General features: G+C 45.9%; 1 protein-coding gene across 4 annotated transcripts in view; it reads left to right on the forward strand.

The window, feature by feature from the left end:
- The window catches only part of LOC144938149 (voltage-dependent L-type calcium channel subunit beta-1-like), a 170334-nt gene that overhangs the window by 135016 nt on the left and 17602 nt on the right, over positions 1 to 17716 (forward strand). For all 4 annotated transcript variants that reach the window (XM_078865877.1, XM_078865878.1, XM_078865880.1 and 1 more), the window contains 5 exons: positions 2568 to 2614; positions 12910 to 12929; positions 14469 to 14549; positions 15719 to 15777; positions 16759 to 16868. In XM_078865877.1, the coding sequence (XP_078722003.1) occupies positions 2568 to 2614; positions 12910 to 12929; positions 14469 to 14549; positions 15719 to 15777; positions 16759 to 16868 (317 nt within the window). The remainder of the gene's footprint in view (positions 1 to 2567; positions 2615 to 12909; positions 12930 to 14468; positions 14550 to 15718; positions 15778 to 16758; positions 16869 to 17716) is intronic.

The following is a 17716-nucleotide window of genomic DNA, read 5'->3' on the forward strand; positions in this document are numbered from 1 at the left end:
GTCGATCGTGTGGTGGGAGTCAAGTGTGGGTAATCCCACCTCTTGCAAGCCATCTTTCCAGCGAGGAAGAGGAGGCAAAATAATACCCTCTAGTAAATAATAATATTCATAATGCAATTTATAACGCGCGCAAATTTGGGGACGTAACGGCCGCAACTCAGAGGCACGGAGCCAAGCTCAGAGTCGCTCGAAAGCACGTGGCTGTAGAGGTGAGTTTTTAAGTGTCTCTTGAAGAAGACGATTGAGGTGATGCTGCGAATGTGCAGAGGGGTGATGGCGTTCCAGACTGTTGGGGCTGCCACCGAGAAGCGGCGCATAGACACGATGACCATCCTGGATCTTGGTATCAAGAGGAGGTCGTGAGTCGCGCTGCGCAGGCATCTGCCGTGTGCTGAGCTGCAAGTTGTCAATCTAGTAGAGGGAACTCGAGCTCACTGCGCTCCCTCTAGTGGAGGCCCAACCACCAAACAGCCCACGACAGTTATCATCTGCACAACATTTTTTTTTGTCGATATTGCCACATTCATGATGAACATTATCTGTGGCAATCTTGCAACGTTCATGACCATCAGGTAACATCTGTGACAACAATTCAATATTCTTGACAGTCGTACAATAACCGTAGCAATCGTGCAGCATCCATGCGGGGTAATGTGTTATTCATGGCACTCTTCCAAGGTTCGTGATAAATATACAATGGGCAATACCTGTGACAATACAAATGACATCAATGAGTTTTTACATGATGCACAATTAAAAAAACCCTCCCCCATTACTAATGTTGTGAACCCGTACGCTTGTGAGGTCACATCCTGGCTCTTATTCAAATTCCACCCATCATTCTTGTGGAGATCAATAAAATAAACGCCACTTTGTGGGAAGTCAACATTGGTGATCCCATTGGGAGACCGGTCTCTGCTCACAGGGGTTGTAGAATTTCCGCCACAGGCTCAGGACCACCACCGCCCAGTGTTCGTAGGAAGTGATTGTGTGCGCGCGTTTGCCAAATTCCGAGGACGACTCCATCCCTGCGCTTTGCACGTGATAAAGCTGCTGCCTAGCTCTGCGCAAAAGCACACGCTAAATAATGAATATATGTCTAAGCCGAATGTTGACTTTCATTTAGTTTCCTTGGGCAATTTTTCTAATGCGTTTTTGTTTTATTGACGCATTTTCACGTTACCTTTCTTTGAGGTCCGCTGCTTATAAAACCCCACATCCTGGCATTGAGACGTCGACGTATCAGATTTTTGGCAGGATGTTTTGCTCGCTCCAGACCGTTTTTTTGTGTTGGTGTTGGGCCTTGATTATTTTAATTATTTTCTTTAGTGGGTTACCGGCACGCAAAAAAAAACGACAACAAAAATATGAAAAGAACAAAAAGGCTTCCCCCGTGTTATGACGTTCGTAGGCTTCCTTACGGCTGATGGAGCACTTTGGCCGGAAGCCAACGTGCGTCATCCTTGCCTGCAGAGGATGTAAACCTCCGTAGAGTGTGCCGCCATCAAATCATGGCGATCTTAAGCTGGCTGATCCGGTGTCTGGCCCACGCACCCATGGGGACTCCAGATTTGTACGTTTGTATCCGACTGGTTAGAAACACTTGGGTTGAACAAACGGAAGGTCGAAAGTTGAAATCCTGGTCAGGGATTCACTTGGCCTCTCATCTCTCTGGAGTCGGTAAACTTTCTACCGGTGTTTTTATTCTATTTTATTTCTAACTACGTGACTTTACCGAAAGAACCAAAGAGTATTTCTGCCGATTTTCGTGAAAAGCCATTGGCGGCTTTCGTGGTTGAGGGGCACATCAGCTCAGAGCAGCCGAGAGAGATGAGCACTGCTCCCCCGCAGGGTAAGGGAGCAGCGATAAACTTTGATGGTAAACAAACAACAAACACGTCCCAAAGAAACACGGGGATCGGGCTGAGGTCGCATCTGTTGTCGGTGGCAAAACATTCCACATTTCTGTCTCCTTAAGGCAAAGTCAAGTCAAAGTGTGGCACAGAACTCAGTAGGCAGCTGCGTGAGCCATTGGGGCAAATTCCACATTTGTGTGGTTGGTGCCAGTTTCTCATTAGCACAGCCATATATAATATTCTAGAATGATGCTTTAGGGAGATATTAGCCCACACCACTTCGTTTTTATTCTTTGGGTCTTTCGGTAAAGGCACGTAGATAGGTTCAAAGATAATAACCAAAAACTACGACGTTTCGATCGCAACACAAGCGGTCGTCATCAGGAAACGTTGTAGTTTTTTGTTATTTTATTTGAACCTATCTACGTGACTTTACTGAAAGACCCAAAGAATATTAATTCCTGCAGTCACTTCATTTGTATTTACTATGCTCTAAACTGTGCCCGGTGTATGCTTTGGAAAGAAGCATGGTGCTGTAATGTTTATTAATCTCTTTTGCCACTCACTCTCCTTCCCCCCCCACAACCTCCCCCCATCCACCCACCCACCAACCCCCCCATGAATCTACCTCTGTGGTGCATGTGTCTCTCTCTCGACCTCCCCTCCCTCCCTGTCGCCCCCACTCTCCCCTGCGTTTCTGTCTGTCCTCAGGAGACCTGGAGGTAATTCTCCATCGAGTCGGGGCGACTTGATGTCAGGTCCGTTTCACAGCACCCCTCCCCTCACCGGAGGAGGGAATGGGAGGGGTTCAGGGGTGGAGTAGGTGTACAGAGTAATGCCAGGGTATACGTACATTTATATGCATCATGGGTGGCATGTGGCCATGACCATATACATGTACTCTTTACATACACACCACTCATGCACCATCACGGGACGGAAAAACCTCTGGAAGCCGGCATACTCTTAGGTTTTTTCGGTAAAGTCACGTGGGTAAAAATAAATAATAAGTAATACATAATAAATAATAAAAATAAAAATTATATAAATAATAATAGAAATACAAATTATAAATCACGACGTTTCGGAGGCAACACAAGTCTCCGTCATCAGGTGGGACCGTCACAGCTAGATTTACTGTATCCAGTGACTTTACCAAAAAAACCTAAGAGTAAGAATCCTTGCAGTCACGAAAGCTTCAAATCTAGAATCCGGCATACTTGTAAATAATTTTTCATTGGTAATTGATTAAAGAGTTAGTGAAAAAGGTTGAAGTGCTTTTCGCACACGCAGTTAATTCCTGACAAGTTTAATTCACGTCATTTACGATAGACATTTTGCACTGTGCGGTATAACCCGAGTCTGCTGACCATCGTCGCGATGACAGATCGTGGGAAGTTGAGACCGTAAATGCAGGGACATGATTCTCACCGGCCGGACAGGGTTTTTGTTGTCGTTGATTTTAACATCATTCTAGAACAACTCGACAAGACGAGGATAAGAGAGGGAGAGCGAGAGGAAATCCCGAGCAGAATCACCTTGGATGAGCGTATAACTAATGCACAGGGCTTCAACACATTCCACACAACAGATAAGCACAGCAGGCTTAAAATCGGTTTAGATTTGCTAGTGTAAATACGCATACTGTCTCCTACCATGCCCGGTTTAATTAACACAAGGAGTGTTCCGATGGGATTTTTAGTTTTCTATATGTTTTATTACGTCAGCAGCCTTTCTGGCTTGCCCCAAAATTCTGGCTTACGCAAGTCCAGCTTTGAGAGGTTTTACTGTGTACACAAATAAAGGCATTTTATGTACCGTGCATGTTATATTTTTTTGAGTGTTTACTTTTTTTTTACTTCCAATTACATTCCAGCTTTGCTATTGGTGTCACGACATGAGATGAAGTTCCGTTTGGAACTTTCGCAGTGAGCAGAGCACCACCTCGGTGTCAGAAAAGTCCTAAAATATCACGACAGAATAATTTTTGTTGAAGTCCCATCAATTACCTCTGTAATTAACCTCACTAGCTGGCTGCTTTTGCATTTGCTTGGCATCGCAATCAAATCACCGCATTGGTGACCATGCTTTAGAGCCCAGTTGAACCACAGGTGGTTGCCCAAATTTGAAACCATGGTCTCAGCGATGCCATCTCAATGCTGTGCCACCCAGGCACCTCATGTAAAGCATGTTGATGTTGATCTATGCACATGGTGTATAAGTGTACCTGTGTGTGCATACTATATGGCAGTTTGCATCATGAATTGTATGTGCGTATGCATATAGTAGGGAAGCGTTTCAGATGTTAAGGAGATTCTTTTGATATTTTTATGGATTTTTTGTATCCGTTAAATTATATAATTAACGCGTCTTTATGCTAACAAAAGTGACGTCACCCGATGGTCATGTGACATCCTAGAAGTAACATCATATCAGCGAAGTCAATTCCTCCGATGTAATACTTTCAGATCATTCCTAAGACAAAAATGATTTCGGCCCCAATCCAAATTTTCTACACTTTCCCGGCTATTCCTGCATTAATTTGAAAACCTGAAATACATCCCTAGCACGTACTCTATACACAGTGTTTACACACGGCCTTTGGATCGTGAATATCATGCTGATATGCAATATACTGGGGCATGTACCTAATTGATTACAATAAACTAAAAATTGGTTCTCGCGTTCACGACGCAATGCGTGGAATTCTGCGCGTAGGAATCACATCGTGACGTACGCGAATTACGTTGCAGGCAAGCGACGCCGCTAATCTATTATTTAGTCTAATAATTAGCAGTGCTGGCTCCTCCACTTTGCGATGCTGCAGAGGCTCACCGCAGGGGGCGGGTGGCACTCACCGTGGATAATCAAAATCAGAATCTTTATTTGTGCTGGAGGAATCCGATGAGATATAAAGCTCTTTTTTCACAGATGCCCCCTTTACCCAACACGTAAAGGGTTCCTCGCATCTCCGATTGCTTGCTCACGACGCTGCTGGCAGGAGGACCTCCGCTGGAGAGGCAGCTGCACTTTGTGGCACTTGTCTGCCCGACTTACTTAGAATGAGATAAGATTTAACGGACGTATTTTTTACTTCAATCACAACGCCGATTTATGACAATTTGTGGAATCGGTGGTGGTGTTGGGTGAATTGTTACATGCCTGCAATATATGTGTGTCCTGCGCGCAAACACACCACACTTGTACACTCATGTGTGGTGTGCGTGCATCATGTATATCACGTAGATATTTTGTGCATATGCATGTCTCCTATACATACCCTCCCATATGCTCTAAATACTCATACATACACCAACAATACTCATACATGCACACACACACATCCCTGGTCACCCTTGCAAGCGAGATGTTCCATCTCAAGGGATAAATCCAGGTAGAATATTTGAATAATAATAAAAAAAATGCACACGTACAGTGTATGTATGCACCGTATTCTGCAGATTATGAGACTATATCAGACACTCCGGAAATTAATATGCACTCAAAACGTTATGCAAATCTTGTCACACATACAAAGATGCCCCATATAGCAGAGGTGTGGACTCGAGTCATGTGACTTGGACTCGAGTCAGACTCGAGTCATGAATTTGATGACTTGCGACTCGACTTGGACTTGCATAACAATGACTTTGTCCCACCTATGAGATGTGGACTCGAGTCATGTGACTTGGACTCGAGTCAGACTCGAGTCATGAATTTGATGACTTGCGACTCGACTTGGACTTGCATAACAATGACTTTGACCCACCTCTGCCATATAGCCTTTAGCAGACTTTTGGGGAAAGTGCTGTTAGCGAGCACCTATGAAGGCCTGGACGGCACATGAGGGGTGTGGCGGCCAGCACCACGCCCGGCCGTCTTTGTCTCTCAGGTGCTGATGTTTACACTCTGCAGTAAGTACTCATTTGTGGTTGAGTCGACTTAGGGGAGGCCCAGGACCGGTTGAATTCTTCGCCACTATCATTGGTCGTGAGAGGGGATTGAACTCGGGTCGCGAAGTTCGTAGCAGAGTATGATAACCACTGCATCAATGCTCCCCCCACACACACACACACCAGATTATCACACAGCCCAAACTTCTGCTTTCAATTACAGGGGTAAGAAAACCTGCACGTCTTGTGATCCGGAGAATACGGTTCTAACACACTAATATACACATGCATTTATATGCACCATGGTAGCATGAAACCATGTGCATATACGTGTGCTCTATTAATAGGGACTCAACGCATGCTATAGACACGGGACATATTGATCATCGGCAGTTAAACGAGGGGTATTGAGGTGTGGGGATTGGCACCGCAGGGATTGTTGCTGCTGGAGGACGAGGGCAAGGGGCAGGTTAGATCTGGCAGCAGACCTCCATAGTCGATAGCAGCGTTCTTCATTGCAAGGCCTGCAGGCCCCTGGCAGCCCCTGGTGGCCTATAGTGCGGCCCTTGACAATACTCAACACGTGATAACACCACCCCCCTCCCCCCCCATCGTGCTATCAAACTCCAATGGTCTCAAATGTGTAGCGGCCTTCACATTGATGTCTTACCAGCGAAATTGCCCCCTCCCCCCCTGAAAAATTAGTGAAGAACACTGTTTTATAGGCTGCGTACCTTCTCAAGTGATAGGTGTTTAATGTCTGGACATGGCCCAGGAACCCATGGCTCAATCGTTCACTCCGCCGTCACTGATGTGGGTAATGTGTGGCGTGCAGATGTACAATTGTAGTTGTCCACTTATTTAAAGATACACACAGACATTTATATATGGATCATATATGGGATAGACAAGCATATGGCATTGAGTAGTGAGTATGGGTAGGTACTGATTTCCTTTGGCAGCCTGAAGCCAATCGTGGAAATTCCACATTCTCATGGCTGGAGTTATTTATTTTTCATAGGATGACCTCTGTTGACTTTCTGCATACTTGTGCTAATTTTATTGACCCTGTAGGGATGATCGACCCCTGACTTGGATTTGAACTTGCAACTTTTTCACTGGGCATTGGAAGCACTGATCATAGCACCACCCAGCCATATACATACGAATTTTTTTCTAGTATAAAAATAAAATATTGACACGTATAAATAATAATTCCTATGAATAATCATTATTTATATTTTCCATGACAGCCCCATCAACCCACTGCTAGATTGTCAAACAGCCTTCATCTTAATCACAGGGGTGGTTTAACCGTACTTGACCCTGGCCAGTGTGGGTTCGTGAAGGATCACTGAGTTAGCAATGGAGTGTGCTAACCACTGCTGGATGAATGCCTCCCCACGCCATGCGAGTCGAAGGGATTATTTCAATCGTACTTCATCATTTGGCACATGGACTTGACTGCCTTGGCAGCTGTTAGCCATTGGTGCAAATCCCACATTCCTGCGGGCCCCCACCATTACAATGCACATTTTCGATCAGCTGCTCAGCATGTACAATATGAATGCAGCTTTAATAATGACAATCATTTCGTTCTGTTTTCTCAACACGTTCTTGCAGATCCTAGGAATCCTTTTCAATGACCTATTTGTAATATTTGAACACCAAGCCTTTTCCGACATTACGTGAAGCTGGAGTGCACGGAAAAAAACCCAAACCAATCAAACTGCCGTACAGTTTGGTTGGCACCTTTCTTCTTAAACTGCCTCTTACTTGCCCCGATATTTCCCAGCAGGTGGGCATTTCGCAAATGTAGCTCTTCCCTTGGTGGTCCACCAACCCCACTTCCAATCCGTCGAATCGCAGCCGTCGTTATCACTGATCCCGGGGTGTGTCCTACGCACGAACGTGGCCTTCTGACGACAACGCGGGCCTTCCGACAACGACGACACCACAGGCTTGGCTCAACAGCCGCAGAGGAGGCCCTCGACTCGGCTGGGTCGCCGCCGCTCCTGGCCATCAAGTTGGCCCACGGCGGTGACCGGAGTGGCAGAGTTGCGCCCCCCAGAGCCAACGCCCGGCGAGGGCAGTGCCCGTAAAGAAAAAAAGAGGCACTCGACAAACGTGCCAAATTGTATTGCTTACTAAGTATTGCTAAGACGGTGGATGAAACAAAAACAAAATCCAGATTACATTGACATGTAGCTAATTAATCCCTTTAAAACTGTCTCGCACAGCCTGGCATACTTTGCCTTGTGCCTTTTTAATCCAGCCCTCGGGATTACAGGCTGTGTGTGTAGTTTGAACATCGTGCGTGCATCAACCCCCGACTGGAACTTGGCCATCTGCTTGCGAGTCGGGCGCTCTAATCGCAGCACCACATGCCCCCCCCCCACGTCCAATACGAATTAGCATGCGCATATCGTTCACTTCATGTTGTCAGATGTGAAGAGGAGGACTCGGACCACGTAGTTCACTTGGGGAGGTTTATTGCCGTTGACACGACGCGTACGGAGTAGAGTCCCGAGTGAGCCCTGATGTTTTCTTACTCGAGACCCTTGTATAGCTGACTCCCTCCCCGCCCCCACTGCAACCCCCTGAACCGCATCTCGCCCGTTCAGTCAATCCAACGATAATTACCCCAACGGGTCTTTAACCGACCATCAGAGGTGCTGTGTAAATTTAAAATAAGCTAAGATAATTATCCATTCAAATTTTTCCCAGGCTCTCAGCGTTTCGAACCGTTCCACCAATCGGCTTCTCCCACTGACGACTCACCGGTCACCTGAGCGCCAAGTGGGCAGCCAATCGCGTACATCGGTGCCAGCATTTGAACGTGTCGGCCGTTGTCAGTGTGACAGCTAAGCCAATGGGGCACAGCTGTACCCGCTCCAACGTCGAGGCTGTCAGTTTATGCTGTTCGCAGTGACGGAAATAATTTTGAGAGTTCGCTATAAGCGATCCTTACAGACTTATGGTTTAACTTGTGGGGCGAAGTGGCACAGTGGTTGGCACACCATGCTATGAACTCGGTGACCTGAGTATCCCAGCCACGGCTGGCATCTGTGACGAGAGACATCTGAACCCAGTCTCAGATGCCTCTTCCTAACCCACATTGACCAAACATTCTGACGTGAACACAGAATGTGCAGGCCTTCATTCAGCAGTGGATTGATAAAGGGAGGGCAATCATAATAATGCAATTGTCCATTATAAAACAATATATTTGCAAATCATCAACAACATTTCTAGACAAGTGTCAACTCAGCCCATCCATCCCACCGCTGTGGAGAAATACTTCCACTTTACGAGTAGTCAACAGTGGCCATCACATAGAAGCACTCATCCACATCACAGGAACTTGAAATTTCCAAGGCTGGCTCAGAACCACAAATATAAGCGATCGCCACCCCCACAATAGTTGAGCAGAGAGACACTTCAACACCGTGACATAGGAGTGCCGCAATCCAGCCAAACTAGGTTCGATTCCCTGGCCAAGGCATGCTGAAAGCACGCATGCCGTGCGTTTGTGTGTGTGTCTCGTGTGCCGTGTCATGTGCATCGCTCGCCCGTCCGCATCACAGAGGCCACGGCCTCAGAGGCAACGGACAGCGACCCACAGCCCAGTCTCTGCTCGCTAAAATCACGAGTGCGCCCACTCGCCTGCACAAATGCAAAGCACAAACGATACCATTTCTTTAAAAAGGTAAATGCAACCAGCGCGCGTGTGCACGTGCATAGCGCCGTGGCTTTGTTAGCCGTCGCGGTGAGTCCTTATGTCCGCAGACATTTCCCCGCGTTAATTTGTCCCCCGTTTTCCACGCATCTCGGCGTTCCTCATCAGACCTCTCAAGTCGGTAGGCGGGCAGCGATCGATTTTTGGCCGCTGCGTGGTTGGCGAGATGGACCTGTGGCAAACTAGGTAGTCGATGCCTTATGTTGGGTTCATATACTGTATATCTATATATATGCAAAGTGCTAATTCTGGGTGAAGCGTGTGAGAAATCCTGCTGCCCACTTTTGGCGAGTGAGACAGGTGCCACGCTTGTGAAACTTGAGAGGTCTGTCTCGGTGGCTTCACTAACCCGCACGCTTTGCAATTCCGCCTGACGGAATCCCTCACAGTTGGTATCAGTCCAAGGGTTATTGTTCGTACAATAACATTCCGTAGCCTTCATTAATTCTGACACACATCCCTGAAGAAAGAGGAGCCGAAGGTGAAAAATGCGTGGGGAGATTGGGCATGCTTGGTGATTACACTGAGCGACAGAACGATTTACGTGCGGATTAAAGAATGCACGCAAATTAAGGACATCGCGTTGACTGTTATGAAAAGTTTTGGAGGGCTTGGGCGGGACACATCCCTGTGAGTGCAGATGGCTGGTGGTCCAGACTCATGACAGATTGGCAGCCAAATAAGGGAACAGGCCTGAGAGGACACCAAGAGGTGGAGCGGTGAGATCAGATCATGTCCAATAGCTGAATGGATTGTTGCTTCGCGGGACCGTGGGAAATTGTGACTTGGGGAGGCCCTCAATGGTTGATGATAATGGTGATTGTACATACAACAGTGTGGCTGGTATGTTTGTGTGGTGATGAGAGGATTTGTTAAGCGAGTCTTGAAGTAATCAGGGACCTACTCTCTAAGGCCTAAACACAGAGCTGCTTGCAGCACGGTGGAGTTAGTGGGACTTTGTGCAGATGGAGAGAAGATGAATTGTAGCTACAGACACACACAGACATTGAGACAGATGCACACGGAGAAAAATGTTGACATGATAATAGAGTGGCAGAGACAGAGAGGGAGAGACACACACATACATACTCTTTCGGTCTTTCGGTGAAGCCACGTAGATAGAAAAATAAAAAAATAAAAAAGATATAAATAAAAAAATAAAATAACTATGAAATAAAAATAACATTAAATTAAAAAAGAAAAATATAATTTTTATTATTTTTCTATTTACGTGGCTTTACCGAAAGATACAGAGTATGAATTCCTGCAGTCACGAAAGCTTTAAGTCAACACAAATACATGCTGATGGAAATAAAGACACAGGAAAATACATGGGGCGAGAGAATCTGGAATGGAAAAAAAGACACGTTGAGACACCGATGAACACAGACAGAGACATGGACAGAAGCAAGAATAATATGTGGGGCCCTTGTTTAATGTGGAGGCCATGTGCCTGTGCAAGTTGTAATGGGTACACGATACTATTCACAGCCATCAAAGTGTCGCCTCAAACGGGTTGGAGCCAGCGGTGGTCTCCCATTGGCAGCCCTGCGACTTATCTTCCTTAGAATTTTGCCTGCAAGCAAATCACCCTGAATGTGCCTGATCTCATCAGATCTAGGAAGCTAAGCAGGCGATGTCTGCTTTCTTCTTGGATGGGATACTGTCTCTGAATACCGAGAGTTGTAGGCCTGGGCTGCGATGTGGCTCGGAGATGGCAGTGTTGATGGTTACTCCCGAAGTATGTGGGGTGGGTTTGCTCTGGATATTCCCAGTTGCCTCCCACATGCCAAGAACTCGTTACTAAAAATTATCAAATGAACGTATCGGCGGCACAACGGTGCAGCGTAACTCAGCGGTCCTCATAAAACGGTGAAATCTTCATTTGAGCTGACATTCGTCTCCAGACTGCTTCAACATCACCGGAACTGATTTTGACGCATCACCACCACCACCCCGCAATATTTTCCGACCGTGGTTGCGAATCGCGCACCAGCGGTGTACCGCCGATACGTCCAAATATCGAATTGCGGAATTCTATTGAAAAAAAAAAAGGACTTGATACTTGGTGAAATTTTTTTTTTCAAAATAATTGCCATTCTTATTCCCACGAATATAATCGTAGGTTGGAATAGGTATAGGAGTTCGTAGCCAGGGCGAAAGCTATCGCTGCTATTAAGGCTAATGCTAGGTACATTGTAAATCGTTTTGTTATGGTTATGAGTCATGTTTTTTTTATTGAGGCCGAGACGAGGGTTAGTGGTTAATGTTAGGGTTGCAGGTCATGGTATTAAGAGTAAGGGCTGCGGTTGGGTTACAATTACTCTCATGGTTGTGGCTAAGGGTAATGATGGAGTTCAGGATAGCACCAGGGACTGGCCTATCAGGTGTCAAGTGATAGAGGCAAGATAATTCTATCTGTGTAGGGAATTGACGAACAATCCGACTCAGGAGCTGGATTTTTAACAAGGCATCTAGAAAACGAGCTTCTGGATGCGAGGAATTGCTTGACAGACTGTAAGCAACTTGGAAAGTTCAGGAGAGAACGTGGCAGGGTGGCATTGCAGAAGTAATCATAAAGCGGACATTTCTGATGGGTGGGGTATCTGTGCAGGATAAAGGAGGGGCATGTTATTGATACGGGCATTTGATTGGCATCCAGAGGTCAGGGACCAAGTGGAATACCTCGAGCCAGATGTGGCAATGATACTGTCAGCGCAGGCCACGTTGTTCCGATGTTGAATGCGCGACAGTTGAGACATTTGGCAGAAGTAGACAAGTGAGGTGTGGTGGCATCACTGGAATTGGCTATGATGGCCTCTTGACTTTTGTTTGTTTGGGCTCAAGTCAGCCTCTCCGAGTAACCGTCATGTAGTCTCGTGAACATCAAGAGTCTCTAGAAGTTGTCAAAATCCTTCGTACTCTTAGTTCTTTCGGTAAAGTCACGTAGATAAAAAATGAAATTAAAATTAATAAAAATAAAATAAAAATCACGACGTTTCGGAGGCAACACAAGTCTCCGTCATCAGGTGGGACCGTCACAGCCAGGTTTGCTGCATCAAGTGAGGCATGGATTCAAGATGCAAGCCCTTAAATACAAGTTGAGGGGGGAGGAGAGGGGGGGGGGCTTATCAGAATGTGGTAGCCAATGAATGGAACGTATCTGGAGGGGGGGGGGGGCTAAAAGAAGGCACGAAGTGCTTCGTCTCGACTCGACGACTCATGCCACTGACCGTCCTTGTGTTTCGCGCCAAACTAACAGCCAGACGCACCCAATCCTGCCGTGTGATCCCGTAACTGCACAAGCAGCACAATTAACCCTGTTCTATTCTCCCCTGTTGCTGTTCGTATGTCTGTCTGTGTCTGTCTGTCTGTCTGTCGTGTATTTGTCTGCCGATCCTGCTACATTCTCCGCCCATAGCAAAACAGAAACAAAAATCGGTAAGTTTGCTGTGAAAGTATAACGTTGTTTGCTGCTGCTGCTGCAATTTCGTTGAGTTGCAGGCGTTAAGTATATGAGGGAGTTTAAATTGAATCAAATCAATTCATAATTTCAAGGATACCTTTTATATATTAATTTGGTTCGAATGACTTTTGCACATTTAAAACATAAATGTTAACTGTGTTACATTGCTCGAATGAGCATTGAATGGATTATGCTAATCTCCATTGGCAGTCCTTTGCTAGAGGTGGAAATTCCACATTTCTATGGCAAGGACAATTGCTCCATAGGGTGACCACTGTTAACTTCCCATGAAGTAGTATCATGAATTATGTACACTGAAACTATTGCATTTTAATTATCCTTGTGACTTTATTGAAATATAAGGTTATTTTAAATAATGTCATTTTAAAGTTGATGTATAGTACCGTATATACATAAAATGTGTAAACCAATGCATATATATATATAATATACCAATTTTTGATCGAAGCCCTTAACCAAAAGCACATATATGCATAATAAATGAAGGCACTTTCAGTTAAAATTGACAGAGCTCATGAATTCTATGCATAAGATATACCCATAGACAAATCTCTGTTGTTGAAATGTACTTAACAAGTTGTGTGTTTTTTCTTTCACGACTTAATTCCAATACAATACTAATTACTAATGTTGTATTATGAGGTTTGTTTAAAAGTTGCATGCATCTTCTGAAATGCCCTTCCAGAACACCGGAGTACTTTGTGATATAGTGCAACGTCTCGACCCCCACCAATAATTATTTGCGCAAAATACAATTCCAAAAATGTTAATTACCAGAAAAATAAAAATGCCCTTATACAGTGCATCCGCTAATGTTATATAAATGTTCACGACATTTCGGTTCTGTAATTTCCGTTATTGTTCAGCAATTCCTTTTTTGAAAGAACGTTATACTTTTAGTGTTATATGCAATGTTTTCATGAATATATTGTTTTACAATTTAAAACCTGTGCGTTTGGAATATAAATTAACCTGCACATTTGACATAACTCAGACGGTGATTAATAGGCGTGTGTGGTTTTGTGTGGCATGTATGTCGATGTGTGTATGTGTGCTGCACACGTGTTCACTCTGCATGCACGCATACACATTTGTGTGTGTGTCTACCCTTACATCTATACTTGCGGCGGATGTACCTCATGTGCATTGTATCTGTACGCATATTCGAATGCTCCACTCATTGCATGTCTGGTTCGTGCATATATATGCATGTATGTGCACTTATGCGTGTATGCTTATTTGTGTCTTCGTGTGTGCATCTGAACACTTGCATGTCTGTGCACGCATGTGTCTCTACGTATGTATATGTAACACGTGTGCACGTGCTTGCCTGTGTGTACGCGCCTCTGAATATATATTGTGTGTGTGCATGTGCGTCCATGTGCATATGCGTGTATTTCGTGCACGTGTGTGCTTGTGTGCACGTGTATATGTGTGCGCGCATGCCTGCACGTGTGTGTGTGTGCGCGTGTGTGTACTTTGAAAACCCCCAGCTCGAGAATGTGCCTCCGTACGATGTGGTGCCGTCCATGAGGCCCGTGGTATTGGTGGGGCCCTCTCTTAAAGGCTACGAGGTTTGCATTGCACCAGGCCGTCACTCGACGCGTAATGCCACGTCGCACGCTTCCTTGAACGGTGACATGGCCGACGAGCGGTGCGGTGCAGAGGTTCACGGTTTGGCACCGGCTGCCGCCATTCCATCCTCGCATTTGCATGAAAAGGTTACGCGCCGTTTGCTTCACGGCAGACGTTGGGGATCTTTGTGATGTCGTTCGGGAAAGAGTGGGCCACACGTGCTGGTGTCACACAGTCCGCATTTGCCAAAGAGGAAAACGTTATTAGCAAATTCCAAAATCGGATAAATTCACTTAGAAGTATTGTCCCCCACTGTGAAGGTACTGTGGGACTCTACTCATTTGTGAAACAGAGTGTCTGGCTGCCAGATAGTCCTCGTGCTATACGGATTGTGCGAATATCAAATTGTTTGATTTTATTCATTTGGCATTCTTGGCTTCAAAGCCACGACAGTTGCCATCTTTACGACAAATGATGAGAGTCATTTTTCAATCTGGCTTTTCCAAAACGATTTTCGTTTCATTCCAGGATGAATTATTTTTCTGCTCACATTGTTTCATGGTCATGCAACTTTGCACCATTACATGGTGTTCTCCTGTCGTTCAGTAATGTGTCTTGAGGTTTGGTTCAGGTGTGGTGTACAATATAAGTGTAAACAATCAGTTCGAACTTCGGCTTCTTCAAGTGAAAGTCATCTTGACGTGTCCCTGATGCAACTGAGTGTTTGGTGGCATTCATATGCATGGGCAGCCTTATAGTGGAAATGTCAAATGCTTGACATTTCATTGATGAGTAACGATATTGATAATCATTGTTATTTTAATTACCCATATAATGTTTGTCCTCAATAAAGACGTATTTATAATTATCAGCAAACGGAACGGTCTCTAAAGAGACTCCCAAGACTCGGTATGGATGTTATAGATAAATAGCGTCATCTTAATCACCACTTACGGAGTACAAATTTCATGTTTTTTTTAGTGCAACTCGTTTGCATTAAAGACCATGCTGATTAATTAAATATACTTGTGATGTAAGAGTATAAAAAAATCAGGTTATTTATTTTTGCAACAGTCAATTGTGGTGTTTCTTCTTTTTGCGCGTGAAAAACATTGTTCTGTAAAAAAAAAATGAATGTACACGTGTACCTCTTTTTCTGTGCGTGTAGGTAACGGACATGATGCAGAAAGCACTATTTGACTTTTTAAAGCACAGGTTCGAGGGGAGGTAAGTGCCTGAATTGTGTGTGCTATTATTCAGTATTACTCCAATGTACAGTGACGTCTCGTATCATATTATCTGGGTGGTTAGTACGCCAGCTAATCACGCTTGCCACTGGCCCATTTCCACACGGTCATTGGTTTGGGATCCTTCTTCAGCCTGGCAGCTTTCTATTTGAGCTACTTTCAGCTTTGTTGTCCTCCCCCCCACACCTCCGATTGGCACGGTTGGCTACGTACAGTCCGAAATAAGTTCAACATCCATACACATCCATAAGCAGGGAAATCATTTCTCCTGGCCCAGCAGTAGCGCGTTTTCCGCTTGTCACAGAGGTCCACAGTTCAAATCCAGCAACCACTCTGATTACCATTGCGGCTGTCATAACTGCAATAATGCTACATGCCGTCTGCTTCACAGCGGACGTGAAAGATCCCATGGCATCATTCACAAGAGTAGGCCATTGTGTGCCGGTGTCAGGCACCAAATTTGCCACGTTCGGAAATTGACCTCCAAAATGCTACTCGTTGTGGATAAGACGTCGCAATCATCGCCCCCTACTGGCAAACTAATGTCCCGTGTCACTCTTGCAAATGAGACTATCCTGTTCTCTTCAATTCTTGATTCGAAGTAATCGGGGAGAGAAAGTGGCATTCGGTGGCGTGCATGTGGACGGAGGAGGGCAGGTTGCTGAGAACCGTATTGTGGTGGCACCCGGAGCTCCCTCAAGTCCGATGGTGCCGATGAGGCTCTAAGAACGGACCTTGTGGGTCGGCCGTCAACTCTGCATCAGAGTTGATGGACTGAAGTGGTTGTGCGGTGTGGCGGCGGCATTGCCTGCAATGACCTCTTGGTGTTAATCTTGAAAAACAGAAGTAGCGAAAGCCTACTCGTCATCGCCGGTGCTCTTGTCGACATCGCCCCGCATCGCGCTGTGCCATCTCTCGACCCATTCATCGCCTGACGCTCAACTCTGCTGAATCCTGCCAGGATTTCCATCACCCGGGTGACGGCCGATATCTCCCTCGCCAAGCGCTCTGTCCTCAACAACCCCAGCAAGCGGGCCATCATCGAACGCTCCAACACGCGCTCCAGCATTGGTGAGCATCGGTTGCCCTCCCATGTTCACCCGCAGTCAATGGGGGCTCCTGCTAACTACAGTCACAGGTATTCATCATTATCGCCGTCGCTGAGCGGTAGGATCACAAGGCCAACAACACCAAGCGGCCAGCAAAAAGCGACGTTATTGAACGCGGAAGAGATGCGGGTTCGCGCGTTTCTCGAATTGAGCAAGGTTGTTAGAATTCGGGAGCAGGAGACAATATAAAAGGGTTGACGGTTTGACCATCTTTGTCAGAGTCAAGTCTCAGCGTCGCCTTGCTCAAGCAAACATGAAGCGGCACTCAACATCTTTGGCTGCTCCGGTCCAGCAGTGGAACTTCCACATTGCCTGGACGAGAGCCAGTTTCTCCAAAGCGGTGACAATGCTATAGGCCCAGAAGGGTATAACGGTGAGTCGGTGCCAACAAATGGATTCGAACTCACGACTTTCCGAGTAGCGAGCTGTGACTGCAGCGCCACCCGCCCGGTTTATAGGAAATAAGCAAAGTGCAGGTCAGGACAAAGTATCTCCCCCTCGGCAAACAAATGTTGCGGTGTTGCTCATCTCCACCTGTCCCCATGAGGCGGTGGTGATAATTGCACACTCCTGGAGATGTGCATCCGGATTCTGTGCAGGACCAAAACTGAAGGCTCCTCACACAGTGGCGCTCACTTATTCGGCCCCCAGAGAGACAATTGTGAGCGGTGTCGACCCGTGGCCAGGTTTTGTCACTGCTTTCTCAACGTTCTTCAGCTCCTCTGTGTTGGACGCCGCCGCCTGCCTGGATGTCTATCGTCGCCGGTGCTGAATTTGCACTACACTTGATTGAATTTCTTTCGACTTCCA

This window comes from Lampetra fluviatilis, chromosome 21 (genome assembly GCF_964198595.1).
Source record: "Lampetra fluviatilis chromosome 21, kcLamFluv1.1, whole genome shotgun sequence".
Taxonomy (NCBI): Eukaryota; Metazoa; Chordata; class Hyperoartia; order Petromyzontiformes; family Petromyzontidae; genus Lampetra; species Lampetra fluviatilis.